The 18,895-nt window shown below is 37.6% G+C and overlaps 1 protein-coding gene across 1 annotated transcript in view; it reads left to right on the forward strand.

The window, feature by feature from the left end:
• Positions 1-678: 678 nt before the first annotated feature.
• Positions 679-18,895, forward strand: part of LOC108794476 (cadherin-10) — a gene marked incomplete at its 5' end in the record, with an annotated part of 115,712 nt that continues 97,495 nt past the window's right edge. The window contains 3 exons of the mRNA XM_018565523.1: positions 679-982; positions 6,338-6,457; positions 16,100-16,267. Of these exons, the coding sequence (XP_018421025.1) occupies positions 679-982; positions 6,338-6,457; positions 16,100-16,267 (592 nt within the window). The remainder of the gene's footprint in view (positions 983-6,337; positions 6,458-16,099; positions 16,268-18,895) is intronic.

An 18,895-nucleotide genomic window follows, 5' to 3' on the forward strand; every position in this document is an offset into this window, starting at 1 on the left:
ACTGTCATTAATGTCTGTAAAGTAAAAGTAAAATTAATTTACTCTGTTCATTTAAAATTCTGAAATTGAACGAAAGCTGCAAGAAGTAAATCAACATCAGGGCCCAAACCTATACCAGATATCTCCATAGAGTTCAGTTATGGAGATACAGTATGTTATTTCTGTGAAAAATAAGAAATTATGTATTAACTTACTTTTGAAAATAGCTTCAACTAGGTTATAAGAATCTGCTTAAATGAAATGTGTACTGAAGGAAATATATAGGCTAACGTTGCTGATCTTTTGAGAAAAAAAAACTGCATTACTGACTGTCATGTTGATCTAGTTACTTTAATATATTCTGATTCACTGACCTGGAAAAGTATGCATATAAGGATTCCTGACTTTACCTTAGGCATTCTTACTACAAGTAATTAATAGTATTGGATGCAGAGAGAGCCAAGCAACTAGCATTTTCAAAAGTAGGTCAGCAACATCTTACATATACTGTAACTCTTAGTATATGTTAGTACTTTTTAGATTTTATTAAAAGGGAAATCATAATTAAATAATTCAGTGTGTTTAAAATTAGCACCTAATTAAGACAAAAAATATTTGCTCTAGAAAAGAAGACTGTATAATGCATATACTGCAAGTGCACTTATTACATATAACCATGTGCTAATTTAAACTCTTTTTTTTCTACAGCTCCATTCAGATCAAGACAAAGGAGATGGGAGCCTGAAATATATTCTCTCAGGAGATGGAGCGGGAACTCTTTTTGTCATTGATGAGAGAACAGGTGACATTCATGCCACACGACGCATTGACAGAGAAGAAAAAGCCTTTTACACCTTGCGTGCACAAGCAATAAATAGAAGGACAGGGAGACCCGTGGAACCGGAGTCAGAGTTTGTCATAAAGATACATGACATTAATGATAATGAGCCAACTTTTCTAGAACACATTTATTCTGCCAGTGTCCCTGAAATGTCTGATGTTGGTAAGTAACGTATTTTTCTCTCAGCTTGAATTTGGAATATTAGAGGTCTGCTGGAGATAGAAAGACCCAGAAATGAAATGTTAAAGGAAACCTATTCAAAGAAAAATATAGGCTACCATAGCTGACCTCTCCTTATGAAAAATGCAAGTTAACTGGCCACCATGCTGATCCAATGGCTTCAGTACATTTTGAGTCACTGAGCAGGAACAGATGTCCTGACTTTCCTCTAACGTCCCTGACATTCTTTGCTTCAGTTATCTAACACATTGTACTGAATAAGAGACATCAACAAAGAGAACATAATACTAATAATAATAATGAAAACAAACAACTTGCAAAAGAAGACTTTTTATACTTCTTTAGATGGTGACAAGGCTTAACTTTGCTCATTGCAAGAGCTACACCATTTGGCAAAATCATTATGTATAACATATATTTGGGTGTATCAGGTGCCTAGTACTCAGTTGAGCTCTTTGGTGACTCCCACCAGCCTCTAAGTTACTACTGTGCCCTAAAGGGGCCTGAAGATAGAACCACAGTGTGTGGCAGGAAAATCATGTATATGCACTGATACTGACCACAACAGGCATATCTGTGTATGAGCACTGCAATATCCCTAGCACAGCAAGCACTGTGGCTTCTTTACTTTTCTACTAGATGTTTACTTGTTTACTTTATTTGTCTACTTTAATTATATCATTGCACACTTCATGTGGTTTTGATTTTACCGGAGATGCACACATCACTACGTCACCCTGAAGAAGGGACCTTGCATGGCCCTGACTGCTAGAATGATGCATGTGATGCATTTTCAATAAAAAGTAAGATATTCAAGCTTTGAATCCTGTGAGTGCTGGTGATTTTCTTGTTGATACATTTTTATTTCAGGTGTGCCACAGCTTTGCTGATATATGTTGGGACTTTGAGACATACACTTCAAAACAAGTTACAATGTTAGGGAATACAGCATATAAATATTGTAGTCTGTGCTCATTTGTTCACGCAGTAGTAAATACCATGAGCATGGGAGTTGTTTGTCTATGCAAGATCATTGCATCAGTACACCCACACATGCTTCAGCAAATGTGGCCCATTATTCCACGTTAAGTACTAATGAAGATTTGGAAGTTGATTTACTGAAGGAGTTAAGAATATTCAGTCAATAAATGATGTGAATATTCACTTCAATTATCCAGTCATGTGAAAAACAAATTCCTGTGTCCTTTGAATACCCAATCCTGTGCATAATAAATAAATAAGTAAATTGGATTTTGACTTTCACTGAATAGTTACTTGTTTGAGTATTCACACAATTTATTGACTAAAGATGTTCAACTTATTTATCTTCTTTTTTTTTGAAGTTTAATTGTGGCAGTATGTGTTATTTTATTTGAGAAAAATTGCAAAAGTGAAAATCATGTTATCCTTAAAATACAGAACATTGCTTAAGTGTGACTCCATTAAAATACATCCCATCCTTGGATTCACTAAAATAACTACTTCTGTGTTAGAATTTAATGAAATCGGGAAATTTGGAATCAACTTTAATTCTTTAATGCTTGTAAATAGGAATTCTGCAATGGCAGCTGATGTGGTTGGCTGCAGATGTTATGTAGCTGATCTGGTATTTGCCACTGAAAAGACAAGGGAGACAGAGAGGCAGTTGCTGAAGTAACACAGACACTTTACTGCATTGACTTTTCTCTTTAAGTCAACTCCATAGTTACATAGTAAGTTACATAGTTAGTCAGGTTCAAAAAAGTCACAAGTCCATTGAGTCCAACCTATAAAGATAAGAAAAAAAATACTCCATCTTTAACCCCCCAGCTGTTGATATAGGCAGCGAACAGTGATATATGACTGCCGCAGAAAGGTCAGCGGTATCTATAACTTGGAAGCTATGATTAACAGCCTGGCTTCAGGTTGTAATGTTGTGTGGGGCAAGAAAGTAGAATTCAGTGGCAAATAACCTGGTCTCTGGGAACCAGGCACTACTAACTGGTTTGAAGGATATATCGTTCATATTTGGCAGTGGTTTCACTAGACATTGGCAATAGAAAGGGCTGCTTAATATGCTCACACTTGGATTTTGTCAGTTATGCTATCACTTTTTGATATAAATACCTAGAAAAAGATAAATGCAGCAAAACTACAATGGAAAGCTATGTGCTTAATTCCAAAATGTTTGTAAATGTTCTCTATAGTTTTCACGTTGAAAATGTTAGGGGCCACCAACCGCTGTCAGACGTTTTCACGTTGAACATGTTAGGGGCCACCAACCGCTGTCAGAATACGATGAAAACAGAGGAAGATTCCTCCATCCACACTCATAAGCATGGATAGAGGAATCTGTTATAATTTCTTTATTCAGCCCACATTTTGAACAAAGAAAATATAACAGCGTATGGCCAGCTTAAGTGTTCACTTAGCTTAGTAAACAAGGTACAGTGACAGTATGTTCACCTAAAATACCCAAACTTCTGCAAGGGTAAAAATTGGATTTGTTTCTTACTCATGATTGGATGATTAAAGTGAACATATTTATACCCAATTTACTATGCTCAGATAAAAGTGTATATGCCTTTAGTAAATCAACCCCACTAAGTGCTGGTAACATAAGTAATATAGGCTAAATATGTTAACCATCAATAGCATCATTGTTTTCAATAATAACACTCCAGGGAGACCTAAAATGGCCAAATCTAACAGTTACATCTTTTAGGCACAAAACTTACTTCAAACAATATTTCAATGTGTTCTTTGTTTCTAGTAGTGAGGAGCCGAACACCCCCCTGTTCGGTTCGAATTCAAACTTTCGAACATGGAAAAAGTTGAATTTGAACTCAAACTCAATGCAAGTCTATGATGGTAGAACTTTGAAAATCAATTGACCCTGTTTTTAAGGCTTATTTGCAAGTTAATGGCCATAGAAAGGATATGGGGATTCGGGTACTGCCCTGGGGACATGTATCAATGAAAAACACTATTAAAAAATAAACATTTTAAAGGAGCAGTGATTTTAACATCACTTAAAATGAAACAATAAAAAAATCCTTTAAATATCCTGCCTGGTGGGTCCCCTTAACCTGCCTGTAAAGTGGCACATCTGTACAATGTATAGAACCTGCTGCAGCAACAATTACATTTTTAAAGAAAAAAATTACATTTAAAAAGAAAAAAAAGCATGCAGTTCTCCCTCCCAAACAATACCTGACCCTTTAGGTCTGGTAGGAATGATAGGAGGGACCCCATTTAAAAAAAAGCAAAACAAAAGTGTGTGGGAGTGTGGGAGTTCCCCCTTAAAGTCATACCAGACCCTTAAGGTCTGGTAGGAATTTTAAGGAGGAACCCCACCCCAAAAATGGGGAAAAAACATGGGGTCCCCGCTACTATTCCATATCAGACCCTTGATCCGAGTGCAGGCCTGGCAGGGCAGGAAAGGGGGGATGAGCATGTGGCCTCCCCTCCCTCCCATGCCAGGCTACATGCCTGCATGGGAAAGCACCTTGTTCCGGTACCGATGGTGACAAGGGCATCTTCCCCTGCAAGCCCTGGGGTGCTGGTTGTGGAGGTGCAGGCAGGGGGCTTTTTCACATCAAGTGCACCCAGATGCCACCCCCCTTGTGAATGAGTAAGGGATACTTGTACCCCTACCCATTCACTAAAGGGTTAAATACATTTTTTTAAAAGAGGCCAGACATTTGAAAAAATCTTTCATTTGAAAAAAAAAAAAGACAAGTTATTGACAAGTCTTTTATTAAAAAGAACAAAAAAAATGATCCACCGATGTAATCCAGTGTCAATCACGATGTCCAGCGTTGTCCACGACAATGACTAATAAATAAAACATGAAAAATAAATAGAATTTTTTTTTTTAAATTGACGACCGCCGTCCCATGACTTTGCCCAATCATGGCTCTTACAGAGTACTGGGCCCTTATTGGGCAAAGTCTTGCACCTGACCTGTGATCAGGTGCAAGGCTTTAGCCAATAAGGGCTCACAAGACACAGCATAGTATATACTACCCCTGTATGTTGGCAGCTGAAATTTAGAGCATTCTACATTAATTTCTTAGCACAGAGGTTATTATATTTATACTTAACACATCTAAGTGTCATTTTATTATAGTGAGGAAGAAAAAGTACATGTATTTTAGCTATAATTCTACATGCACTATTGTTACATGAAGCATGACTATAATTACGTAAGGAATCTGTTCAGTTCTTTAAATATATTTGCAGCAGTCTGACAATAATCTACCACTAGAGTATATGGCAATTTATGAGGATATGGAGTAAAACATCAGAAAAATTAACTGGACAGTTACATAGAAAAGGAAAGTTTAAAATTATAGCTAACCACAAAGTACAAAGTACAAAGAAAGGGCACTCACTTTGAAGAAATCACAGCCTGGGTTCTGAGATCAAACAGAGGTGAATATCACAGGAAACAAGGTTGCAAAGAACAGGAAGGGGTCTAAAAGTAACAGTTATTTTTACCGCAGGTCACTTGTAATTTTGGTACAGAATCTAGACCTGTGGACCTGGCTTCAAACAGTGTGATTATTTATTTATATGACTAAATCCTCAAATCCTCAAGAGCATGCACTTGTAACTCAACAAAATCTTAGATCCAGGGCCACATGAGACTTCAGTGCTCTTCATAGAGCATAGCGAGTATTGCTCAAATGAGACCTACCAATATGTTATTCTACTTCATTTAACAGAGATGAGGGTTTTTTTAAGAATGATAGGCTGAAGACCTAGACATAATTTAAAAGTTTATGTGTGGTTCTATTTTTGAGTAACAGAATACAAATCTCAAGCTTCTTGTAATAAAGGATAGAAAGTTTGACCCTGGGTACTAAGGTCATCATAAAATGACAACTATATAATACAATCCATTATCTTATAGCTAAAGGCCAACTCCGACCTCCTGGCCAATTTGGTACTGTGATTCAGATCTCTAGACACTAACGGGTTCCTTCAATAAAGCTGTGCAAGGAGTAATGATGATGTACAAAGTGCAGTAACCCATAGCAAACATATTTCAGTTTACTGCAGTCAGATTGGTGAAAGATGGTTTATTATTGGGTGCTGTACATTGCACATTCTGTCTTACTGAATAACTGTGTAAAGGTCAGCTTTTTGTCATTTTCAATGGTTGTTTGTATTTGTACTGTTAGCACATAAGTATGGAAGAGCTTTATCAAAATTCAGTATCATCAGGACTCTTTTCTGGTACTAGGGTTCTTGCATAATTAATTTTATGAGAAGATCAGTAATTATTAAATTTATTTTCTCCCATGTTAATTGCCTTTTTTTATCATTTCATTATTTTTTTTTTAAATCTAGGCACTTTTGTTGTGCAAGTTACTGCTGTAGATGCGGATGATCCTTCCTATGGAAACAGTGCCAAAGTTATTTACAGCATACTTCAGGGACAGCCATATTTTTCTGTGGAATCGGAAACAGGTTAGTGTGTCAACTTTGTTTACATACATGTTAGTTGCAAACACGTTTTAGACATTGCACTAAAATGACAGTTCACCTTTACAGATTCATTGTCATAACATTTGGCCGCCTGCAAAAACTGTAGTAATCTACTTTCTGGAGTGACATTCGTGTAATTCTTCTTTTTCAGCAAAGCAGTTCAAAGAGTAAAGATTTGGGCAGTAACTCATAGCAACCAATCAAATTTCACGTTATTTTATCTCAGATCAATTAAGAAGCAACTACTACCCAATACCAAAATATATTTCTACTTATCTATTTCAGAGTTATATTTAGAGCTCTAGGTATTTGAAGGATGCATTTCTTCCATACAAGCTATATGCCTTTTCATCCTTACATTGTCTGCTAATCAGCACTAAGATGAAATCCAATATATAATTTTTGGTAGCAGCATGCCACATTTTTATAAATGCAGGTTTTCATTTTACCTATACATTAAGCAGTCTGCCAAGAAACACATGACTATTTTGTATTATTATTATATAACATACATACAAACAGACTATAACCAATACATTTGTCATTAAATGTAAGAATTAGGACTATAACAAAAAATAGAACATGCGATCAAAATAGAAGTTTAATTGCAACACCCCAAATTATAAAGAAAAAAACTACAGAGTATATCATTTTAGAACCAAAATTGAATAATGGGCCCAACATTATCCTTCTACTTCTAAAGTGTATGTGGCTTCTCTTTATCCTGATTCCCTCTACCACATTCTTAAGCTCACAAAGGAGTAATATGCATATGGGAACCACAGGACCAAAAAGGGGAACGGAAGGGTGAAGGGTCTACAGTGCTCTTATTCAGGGGATTTTTTCCAAGTGGCCCAGAGAAAGGTAAGTGGTGAGCAAAACATGAAAGGCAAAATAATGTACAAGAAGTACAAAGATAGACGGTATTATGTGGCCTGCTGAAAGTCTTCTGAATCTGCCTAGTTCCACACACACATACAATTGTTTACTATAGGATTTACCTAGAACCATCCAGTGTTGCTCATACAACTGGTACACAGCTATAGCTATTATATGTCAGCAGCTTGGAGTCTTCTGGTTACATTTTATATATAAATATTTTGCTCTTTTTGAGATGTAAATGCAAACACATTTAAGGCTCTATCATAAGTTTCTTTTTTTTTTTTTACAAAGAATTTATTGAGTTTTTATCATAGCAACAAAGACAAAAACAATACAACAGTGCAGGAAGGGCAATGCCCAAATTCATAGGTGTATACAATCAAAATGCGTAAGGCAGGGCACAAATCGGACAACAATACAACAGGTATCATGTACAGCAGATGAAGTACAGAGTTGGTATGAGCAGTGTATGGAAATATTACAACACCGATCGGTTGGAATGCCCAGAAACTAAAAAGAAAAACAAAAAGTCTTACACAGGGAGAGGTGTCTAAAAGTCTCAGTGATACAGAGAGGATGAACAATGTTTTTGTGTTTTAATTTTTTTTATTTAATAAGTAAAAATTAGAGCTTGCGGAGAGTGTCTCTACCAATGAGGGAATGCGGGTCTGGTAATCATCATATGATATGTGTCAAGCATCTGGTGTCTGTCAACTAGCAGGCCCAACGCGAGGTGAAAGTATGGCGTCTGCAGTTAGCATTGGCGAACAGAAATTCAAAATGTGCATGCGTGTTTAGAATCTGTATGACTGTGTTTAAGGAGGGGGGTTCGGATTGTTTCCACGCTCTCGCTAATGCGAGACGGGCCGCTATGAGGATATGAGACACAACAGTCCTGGAAGCTGGTGGCCACTCTTCCAACCCTACCCCTAACAAGGCAAGTTGTGGGGAAACACCACAGGGGAGCTGAGTAATTGTGGAGATAAGCAGAAAAAACCTCAGGCCAAAAGGGGCCAAGGGATGGGCAACACCACCAGATGTGTGTCAATGATCCCACAATTCCACAGCTCCGCCAGCAGTGTGGTTGAGGAGGAGGGGTAGATTTTTGCCAGTTTCTGTGGCGTGTAGTACCATTTATGCAATAGTTTCTGTTGGGATTCCCAGTGGCTTAGACATTGTGAAGTTTTCAGAGGCCAAGTGACTGCTTTGTACCATTGTTCTGGAGAGAGAGAAAAGTTTAGTTCCGTTTCCCACCACCTCATGGATGGCAATTTATCAGTAGTTTTTGGTTCGCTAAGTAGATTATAAAAAAAGGAAATACCTTTCTTGGATGGGGAATTAGTACCATAGTAGTGTATGCATCTCCTAAGAAGCGTTCCATCGCGCACACATATAGAGGCCAGATAGTGTCTTATTCTGAGGTATTTATAGAAGTCGAAAGTCGAACTGAGAGGTAAGGAGCAGGCTAAGCTCATGTCTGAGGGAGCGTAAGGTGGAGGAAGTAGATGGGTCTGGGATCCTTTTATTGGACATTTCTAAAGTGCGGATACGGTCTAGAAGTGAGGTCAGCGCTTCTTTTTACTTCCTCCCTTCTCCCTTGCCTCCAGCTTAATCAATAGTCCTCTGATAACGGCTTTATGGGCATTCCACAATAATGTTTGATTGCTTACAGAAGCAGTATTGGTCTCAAAGAAGGATCATATCTCAGTCTGGACCTGCTGTTTAATGTCAGGATGAGAAAGTAGACTAGAATTCAGTCTCCATGAGGTGCAGAGGTGAGGGGAGTTAGCAGAAAAAAGGCTGAGCGAGATAGGTGTGTGGTCAGACCACGTAATTAGGCCAATGTCAGCTTTTGTGATGAGTTGTAGAGTGAATTTGTCTACTAAGAACATGTCCAGCCTGGAATAGGAGCCCTGCGTATGAGAAAAAAAGGTATAATCTTTCTACCTACCGTGGATGCACCTCCAGGCATCGTGTAAATCAGCTGATCGAAGAAGTGAGGGAAGGGAGCGATTACCTTTTCTATGAGGGTTGGAGGAGTCTAAGGACGGATCAAGGACATCGTTGAAATCGCCACACATAACAAGGTGGCCTTTGCGCATGGCCTCAATTTCACTTAGTACCTTAGCAATAAATTTCTTCTGATGAACATTTGGTGCGTAAACATTGACTAAGGTGAGGATCCGGTTGTTGACCGTGGCAACTAAAGCTATATACCTGCCTTCCGGGTCTATCAGGAGGTCATGTTGTTGGAAGGCGACGGACGCCCCGATAGCTATCATTACTCCTTTATTTTTTTTTCCGAATGGGCAAAAAAATAGTGCGAGAAGCATCTGTTTTTACAGATAGAGGTTTTATCTTTACAAAAGTGGGTCTCCTGTACACATAGAATATCACTACGCAGGGAGGCCGCTTCTTTCCACAACATCGCTCTCTTGTTGGGGCTATTTAGACCCTTGGCATTTAGTGAGGTAATTTTTAGAGACAAATAAGTTTCTTTTTACATGAACTGTACAGTTCTGAACTGTACAAGCTTGCATGGTTCTGGGTTAGAGAATTTATTATTGAGTCATTTAACTGAAGTGTCCCCCTGATCTAATCCTTGTGCCTTCAGAAGCACCTACTTCATGTTACATTTTCCCACCGGAACACACAAAAGGACTTGTTCTGAGTTTGGATTATACTTGAGAATGAACACTTGAATTTCATGAATTAAAAATTATGAACTTTTTTTGTTTGCAATTATTGATTCTTGGATTTATCCCGCATTGTTCAATTTCCACCGAGCTCCACCAGATATTGCCTATAAATGAATTGTGATAGCCCGCCTGAATGAGTGGATAGTACAAATGAGATGGACAACGTTGTCTATTAGGGGTCTATTCACCAGCTGCCGAGGGCAGACGAGTGAATGACCGATCTGAAGTGAAGTGAGCTGAACACTGTTCCGCTATTCACTTCAGGCTGGTACGGCTAATTTCAGCCGTGCATCGTCTGAAATCAGCCACTGATCTACTGAACCGAAGGGGTCCTGGGGCCAAAGCTAGCCGAAGGATCGGCCGAAGCTATGGCCAGATCCTTCGGCAGCTTCGTGAATAGACCCCTTAGTTTTTAATGGGTGCACATGTGTTTCAGTCGTGTAACACCTTTGTATTTTGGAATAAATTTATGCAATGTTTTGATATTTTTTGCTACTCCGATCCTTATTTGTAACGTCTGTGATCTGAACCTTCTTGAGGCTCATAAAAAGTCTTGTTCTACTGTGGATGGAAATCTCTGGATTAAAGGTGAATATTACAGCAATTACATTAGTTTGTAATTCTATCTTTTAACAGGTTATTCATTTTTATCTTGTTATTTTTGGCTGGAGTTCTGCTTTAACATAAGATAAATGTGTAGGATAGTAGAGCCAAAGATACAATTTTTAATTCTGTGTTTTTGTTAAGCATCATATATATCATCGGTTCCACAAAAATATAAATGTTCTGTGCATTTACTTTGCTAGTGATGAATTAATCCATTCACATGGATCAAGGTCCAGCCTGGATATTACCTTTTTGTGGATAGAGGATAGCTAATTAAGGGTAGTGAGAGTTATATGCAATTTATTTACGTCCTGCTGTAGTAGACTGGATATACTTGACTAAAAAAATGAAAAATGAAAAGCAGACAAAATTTATGGCTGAAACAGTCTTTTTTCCCATTCTATATTATGATAAAATCAATTATTCATTATAAATCTACTTTATTTTTCCACCTCTCAATATAAAGAATCAAGCAGTCTAATTTTATTCAAACCTGCGCCAGTTTAAAAAACACAATATGTCAGATCAGTTTTTTAACTCACCAGCACAGCTTGAAGACAGAAGGGAGATGTAGTGACGTGCAAGATTCATCGAGATTTGATACCCTACCGAGATTCACTGAGATGTGAGCTAGAGTTTAGAGCTATTCTAGCAGGAACATTGTGGGTGATCTCACTGAAATCTGATCAGCAATGTATCCAAGGCTGGCAAACACAGCTTAGTTAGTGTAAGGCAGTACCTGTTATGCATATCTACAGGGTGTAAATAAGATTTGAATTAAAATTGCAGATTATATGTGTATGTCATTTATAGATATATATTTGTGTGAGTTATATATACTTTCTGAATTGCACCCCAATGCATTTTCTCAATCTACTTGCATTAACGTGTTTCCATATGCTGTACTCTCAAAAATGCTGCCTGCACCTTTTTTTTTTACTGTGTTTTGGTGCATTAGGCAGCTGCCTTAACGCAATACACATTAATGCACAATATAATGCACATGTGCTAATGAGCCACAATAGTTTGAACAGATGTGCGTGTACATATCTGTAACACACTACTGTCTTAGACTAAAGCTGGCCTTACACAGCTGAAATTTGATCCATGGGGACCCTGTTGGCACCACTCAGCTCAACAAACTTTGAATAAAAAAATCGAAGGATCAGGGTTGAAAATTGTTGGCTGAAATGTTACTGTATCCAATCAGTCACTATTAGAGTTATTCACAAAGCTGCCGAAGGCAGCCGTATGAATAACCAACCCCAAATTAAGTGAGCTGAACGCTGTTCTGATATTCACTTCAGGCTTGTATGGCTGATTTCAGGCGTACACCAACTGAAATCAGCCGTACATAGGTTCGCTGCGGCTGGGTTCGGGTCGGCCGAACATGCTCAGCATGTTCGGCCAGCCCGAAGTGCAGAAGGAGTTCAACTCAGCTGATCCAACATTAGGATCAGCTAAGCCGAACTTCCAGCAGGCTACTCGCTGCTGTTCGGCCTATTCTCATTTATAGAGAAATATATGCATGCATAGCTAGTCTTATAATGTGTAATCCTGTGTAACAGCTTGTATGTTTGGCAAATTCAATCTCTTAAAGAATAACTATAGGCAAATAAAATCTTAATTCTTGCAGTGTGCAAGGAAAAAGTGCTCGTTTTGCCTAGGAGGCTAAAATAACTCCCTAGAACCACAATCACCCGAGCCAAGATCCCAGCTGGCTGCGAGACCCGTTCCTTCAGCCTGTCTCCCCCTCCACTCCAGCAATGTTTTTTTCTCTTGGCATCCTCATGTCCTATTCACTGTATAAGACGTGATGACTCACTGGACCTTAGAGCTTAGACCGCAGGAGCCGAGAGGGAGCAGGGTTGAATGGACCAGTCTAGTAGCCAGCCAGGATCATGCTTTGGGTGACTTTAATTCTGTTATATTAGCTCCCTAGACAATACAAGCAGATAACCATAGCACTGCAGGGGTACAATACTGTAAGGCTGGGTTTACACCTGGGCGGAATGCGCGCGTTATGCACGTTTCCCCGCACGTTTCCCCGCACGTTTTTACAGTGATTTACGGTAAAAGAAACGCGCAACAAACACGCGTTTCCGATGGGCTATCCGGCTGTATCCTAATGGATACGTGCGACAAATATGCCCCAAAGAAGCTCCTGTACTTCTTTGGGCATAGGGCGTTTTACACCACGCTCCTACGCGCTGCAAAACTCCCAGGTGGGAATCATGCCCATAGGCAATTATTGGTTTTCACATGTTGATCATTTTACAGCGCATAGGAACGCGCTGTAAAATGCCCAGGTGTGAACCAGGCCTAAGGGTTAAGATTTTATTTGCCTTGATTTCTTTCTTAAAGATTATAGAGCAGAGAAGTATGGCATTCTTGGAGATTGCTATGCCCTCACAGGTCATTTATTTGTATTAGATGCTAGAACAAGCAGCAAGAGAGCTAGCCATAAGATGTGCATGCTGTCATAAGGTACTCAATGCTGAGCATGTAAACTGGACAAAATCTTGTTGTACTTAGCTATATATATATATTTATAATATTGCAAGGTTTTGGCACTACCAGAAAACAAGACACAGTTAGAACTAAAAGTATTCTTGTACATATATGAATGTTTTTGATATAAATTACAATTTTAAAAATGAATCTGTGACATACACATACATACTTACACAGATTAATGTCTTTCTGAGCTGTAGAATTTCAATCCTGCTCATTGGTGTGTGGAAAATTTCAATTTCTTCCAGTGTCACAACATCTCCTGAATGAGACCTTTAAACTGAGAAAGACTTTAGACCATAGAAGTGTATGGAAAGTGAAAATCCTACAGCTGAATTGCTTTAAAATTACATTCCAGAGAAATGTGGCAAAACTGAACTCAATGCAATTTGATTTTATCGCAATAATGTTAAAGCAAATAACTGCAGGATTTTCACAGTCTAGCAATATTATTATAGCATATGAAGCCTTTGGTATATTCGTCATTTTGACATATTTTTCCTAGCTAGGTTTAGTTCCAATTTAAGTTGGATAGAATATTTACTAGCAAGTGACCATTTGAAATAGAAAATACAGTGAAATATCTTCCTAATGGCAAGAGCCCTGGGTTGAATAGGTGCACTACAGCTCAATATGAGAAATACAGTACTTCCTATTACTTAAAAACCCTAATGCAAATAGTATAGCTTCCTGAAATCTGCACTATTATCACATATCACAGTCCTTGCTAAAGAAGAGAAGGACTACATGAAATGCCAGAACTACTAAACCATCTACATCTCCAATATTTTTTTTACACCAAAATGCAAAAATATGTTCTAAAGCATTAGCAACTAGATTTAAGCCCATCCCCTTTGCACTAGTACACCCTGATAAGACAGGGCTTAATATGGGATGCAAGGCCATAGATAACTCCAAAGTACTCAGTATTATTTATTGGTTTTACACACTCCCAATCATCTTCTTATCTGTTCCATTCAACTGATGGTAAAAAGGCATTTGATAGTGTGGACGGGGTATTCTTGGAGGAAGCACTTTAAGCAATTGGACTTGACTCACATATGCTTTCCTGGTTATTATCCTTCTACAGAATCCCAATAGCCATAGCTAAAATAATGGTACCATGTCCCATTCTATATCTGCAGTCCTCAAACCACAATACTTAATAACATTGTGGAAATACACACTTTAACACTCTGTCAGATTTTAAAATAAACTACACATCATCTGAAATTCCCAATTACAATGGAAGCTGAATGTGCATCGTTCCTCTTCACATGGAAATCCCAGGACTTAAGGTACCTAGGAGTTCACCTAACCCCATACCTCATATCCCTGTATACTCAAAGTTATGAGCCTTTACTTTTGTCGATATCCTCTGATCTTGCTTACTGGGACAAAACTTAATTTAACTGGTTAAGTAGAGAGAATATCATAAAAATAATCATCCTTCCTAGATGTCTATATTTACTCCAAATTACCCCATTAAGGTTCCAAAAATATTAAACTAAACAGGACTCTGGCAAGCTTCATATGGATTTACAACAGACCCAGAGTGGCTAAATCCATCTTGAGGTGCCCCAGGTGTTCCCATTGGTTTTATTTATTTATAATATATCCAAGACTTTGCAAATTATCTGGATTGTTTCTTAGCAACGCACATTGACCAAAAGGGATGGTGTGTATTTGAATTCTGAGGGGTAATTTTTCTAGATTGTAGGGTTGAACTGAGCAAATTAGATATCATGAAGTCTGCTACTCTCTAGCTCTGGATGATCCATATTATTATTAACAGACACATTGTAACAGTGACAGATAAAGTGTTTTACACTGAAATTTTCTCAAATCGTAACCTTAACAAACAGCATGGTGTACCATACTAACATATGAATGTTCATAAAACTTTTAAGTGACAGACTGTTACTAAAATAACTGTTCTAATAGAAATGCATGTGAAATGTTGTGACATTGTTTTAACTTCGGACACAGTGACAGATGTCATATTTTGTCAGCCGATACCTTTTTATATACTGAATTTCTATCACAAAGTAAAAGTGACACACAACTGAACTGTTTTTGCAAACTAACAGAGGACATGTTCCTAAATATGCCCACAGCTGAAATATTAACATGTTATGATGAAATATTTTCAGGTGAAACTTGGTGTGATGTGACACATCATGAAAAGTTCAATTATTCTCACCTATTGACTGGTGAATGTACATGACATAGCAAAGTTCTGAAATGACATATCAATGTTCTGAAATTTAAGTATGCTCATATACTGACAAGATTTAATCCAACACTGTAAAGTATCATGTGATCTCATCCAGTTACATGTTCTCTCTGTTCAATGTTTTCATATGTTTTCACAATGTGTTTTTACGGTTACTTAAATATGAGATCTTCATTTAGTTATGAGACAAAATGTAAAAAAAAACCTTTTGACGAGCAGTTCCTTAGTTAAGTTAGCACTTACCGATCTACTCTTGCTTATTTTTTTTCTCTGGAACCCTTTTTTATTATGTACACCAACACCTTCAATGATACAGACCCATTATAACAATAATTGGCATATGGCCCAATATTCAAGAGGGCTGCAAACATGTGGCTCCCCTGCTGTATTGATACAAGTCTGTATTCCTTCCAGCATTAAGAAAATGGCCCTTAAACAGGGGGACCTTGTTTGGTTCCAATGGTCATTATGCTCTTATGTACCATGTAAATTACTATGCTAATGATATTCATTCTAGCACAAAATAATTACATACTTGAACATCATTCTTGTCCTAAGCTATATATTAATAGCTGTTGAATATATTTAGCATATATAGTATCATCATGGGCTGAATTCAATGATTCTTGTACTGTTATCATAGTTGTATATATGTAAGTGAATAAATATGCTGTTTGCTTTTTCAAGGTATTATTCGAACTGCATTGCCAAACATGAATCGAGAAATAAGAGAATATTACCAAGTTGTTATTCAGGCCAAAGATATGGGTGGCCAAATGGGAGGATTATCTGGAACAACCACTGTAAACATTACTCTTACTGATGTCAATGACAATCCACCAAGATTTACTCAAAGTAAGTCATGCTTGGACATTTGTACTATATTAAATGTTTGGAACAGCTTTATGTAATGTAATATATGCATATATTTGCTTTCTTCTTATTCAATTATTTTCAAAGTACACTTTTAAGAAATGAAATGGCTTCAAAATGTTCCTTTCTAAAAAATTAGGAACAAAATAGGGATGAAGGAATAGAAATTCATCTCAAAAGCTCCACTGTTATACATTGATGGCTTTTCTTCTTTTTTTTTTTTTAATTTAAGACATGTGAATCTGAGATACACACAGACATAAAATAAAATGTCAATTAAGAATTCATTAAAATATTAAGTGGTTTAAGCATTTTAATTATTTATATTGAGTTGTTGTAACCCCTTGCATAATGTTACTGGGCACATTGGAAGATAGAGGACTAGTAGTGTCAACCAGTTAGATTCTACTGGATAATATGGTGTAGTCAGTATAATACAGGGAGTATGCTGATAGTAGGCAAGAGAGCACAGAAATTAACTCATTGGAGTGCTACTGTTCCTTCACTGCCCAATCAAGGCTGGGCAGAGAGACATCGTATTCTGTATGTTGATACATGCAATGTAACACCAATAAATATTAATCCTTGTAAAAAAAACCTTGAAAGGGAAGAATGAAGGGTGTTATCTTGTGACATTCATTTTTAGTTCCATCACACTTTCTGTCAAATGTTATACACAGTTGGTTCAGGTGTGGAAGCTGGTTGTGCCATGTACATACAGTGGCACATGCTTGCTGCAAACCTAATGATTGCTGAATGAACTTCATTATTTTGGACACTGCCTGTGGTACTCATACATCAGGTAATCAGGCTTGACACACATCTGTGACCTTTTCATGGATGCTAATTCAGCGTTGTGTACAATATACAGTGGTTTTGAATCTTGCTGACTGTGGATTAAACTTTGTATCAGTCTATTCATACTACAACAAAGTATTTCCCATGAAGGACTGTGAACTCTATCAAACACATACCGTATTTTGCGGTCCATAAGACGCACCGGACCATAGGACGTAGGGATTCATCACCTATATAATGACTGACATTTGAGAAGTTTTAATTCAATAGGTTTTTATTGAAAATTTTTCAAAATTTTGTGACAAAAAAAGCTTTGGTGCAGGCAAAGCAAATAACCAGGATAAAGGACAATAATAAGTAACGAAAAAGAAAATAAATAATAGAAAGAAATCAAAAATACAGAGTAAGCAGCAGTCATCATATAGTTGACATATACATATATACATTTGAGAAGTTTTAATACTCCGCCTTTGTCCAGTGTATTATAAGGAATACACCATTAAGAGACACATTTGGAAACTTATACAGACAGCAATGTATGTCCGCACATGTTTATTTTTGCTGACAATTTACCTGGTAAAGACTGTGTGGTGACTTTGGGATATCTTCAGTATACTTTTGAGCAGGAGACATTGATAGCTTTTTCCTATTGCATTATATGCAGCTGTAACTCTTTAATCTTCATGATTGGCATTTCTGTATGATACCATTAAGACTCTTCACTGAATATATCTCGTTTTAATTTATCTCAAGCATACTTATCTGCAAATCCTTGCTATTACCTTTATTCCATACAAAGTCATAGGTTACATGATATAACTGGCTACCAACATCATATGCATGCATTTGCAACACTTATTGGACAACCTAAAGTGCATTAATATGTTATTTATCCTATGTGTTCCTTTCTGAAATGCATTTTTATGTCTTTTCTAGTAGTTAACAGTTTCTGCACTGTAGCAATTTGATACAGGTGCCAGTTTAGTTTATGGTGGTATAGATATTTTCTATTATATTTTTGTAACAATTTTTCAGACTTCAACTAATATTGAGTCCCTAGTATATATATTTAGCATTTTGTTACTTGTTTATAGTAGATTTTAAGTGCTAAATCAAAAGTGATGCTTTAAACTGTATGTATTGTTGCTGTATTCTCAGATCTCATTCCTTTTTTATACCTGTTGCCTATTACATATTAAGTAAGTGTCACCACTCATTTTCTAGTTGTGGAATTATTACCTAAGTTTATTGTTGAGAGCAAGTGACTTTGAAGAAGAAAAATAGTAACGGTACTGGTACTGTTGCAAAAACCTTTAGTGTGTGGAGAAATATTACCATGTGGTGAAGAAGTTAACATTAAGAGGGTTATTCACTTACCTGCTGAAGGATCTATCCTTCGGCTCGCTTCAGCAACTGGAGCCATTTGGTTTAGTCGAAATGAACTGCTGATGTACCGGTTATTCACAATAGCCTGTATAGCAGCTGTAGGCAGATGAGTGTCTCAGCCAAGCCTAGCGCATATGCTTCAGCTCGGCTGAGCCGTAGCGACAGCTGAAGCGGGGAGAAAGGTTGGCCAAAGCCGACCGTTCTCCACACAAATGACAACAGCTGGGTGGCTGGGCATACCAGGCCACATGCCCTCCCAGTGCTGAGGACATGTGACCTGGTATGGCAGGGATGGGGGTGCTCGCTCATTCCCCCTTTCCTGCCCTGTCAGGCCTATGCTCGGATCAAGGGTCTTGTATGGAATTTTAGGGGGGACCCCATGTTTTTTCAATTTTGGGGGGTGGGGTTCCTCCTTAAGATTCCTAC

Source organism: Nanorana parkeri, unplaced genomic scaffold, assembly GCF_000935625.1.
Source record: "Nanorana parkeri isolate BGI_ZX_2015 unplaced genomic scaffold, ASM93562v1 scaffold855, whole genome shotgun sequence".
Lineage (NCBI taxonomy): Eukaryota > Metazoa > Chordata > Amphibia > Anura > Dicroglossidae > Nanorana > Nanorana parkeri.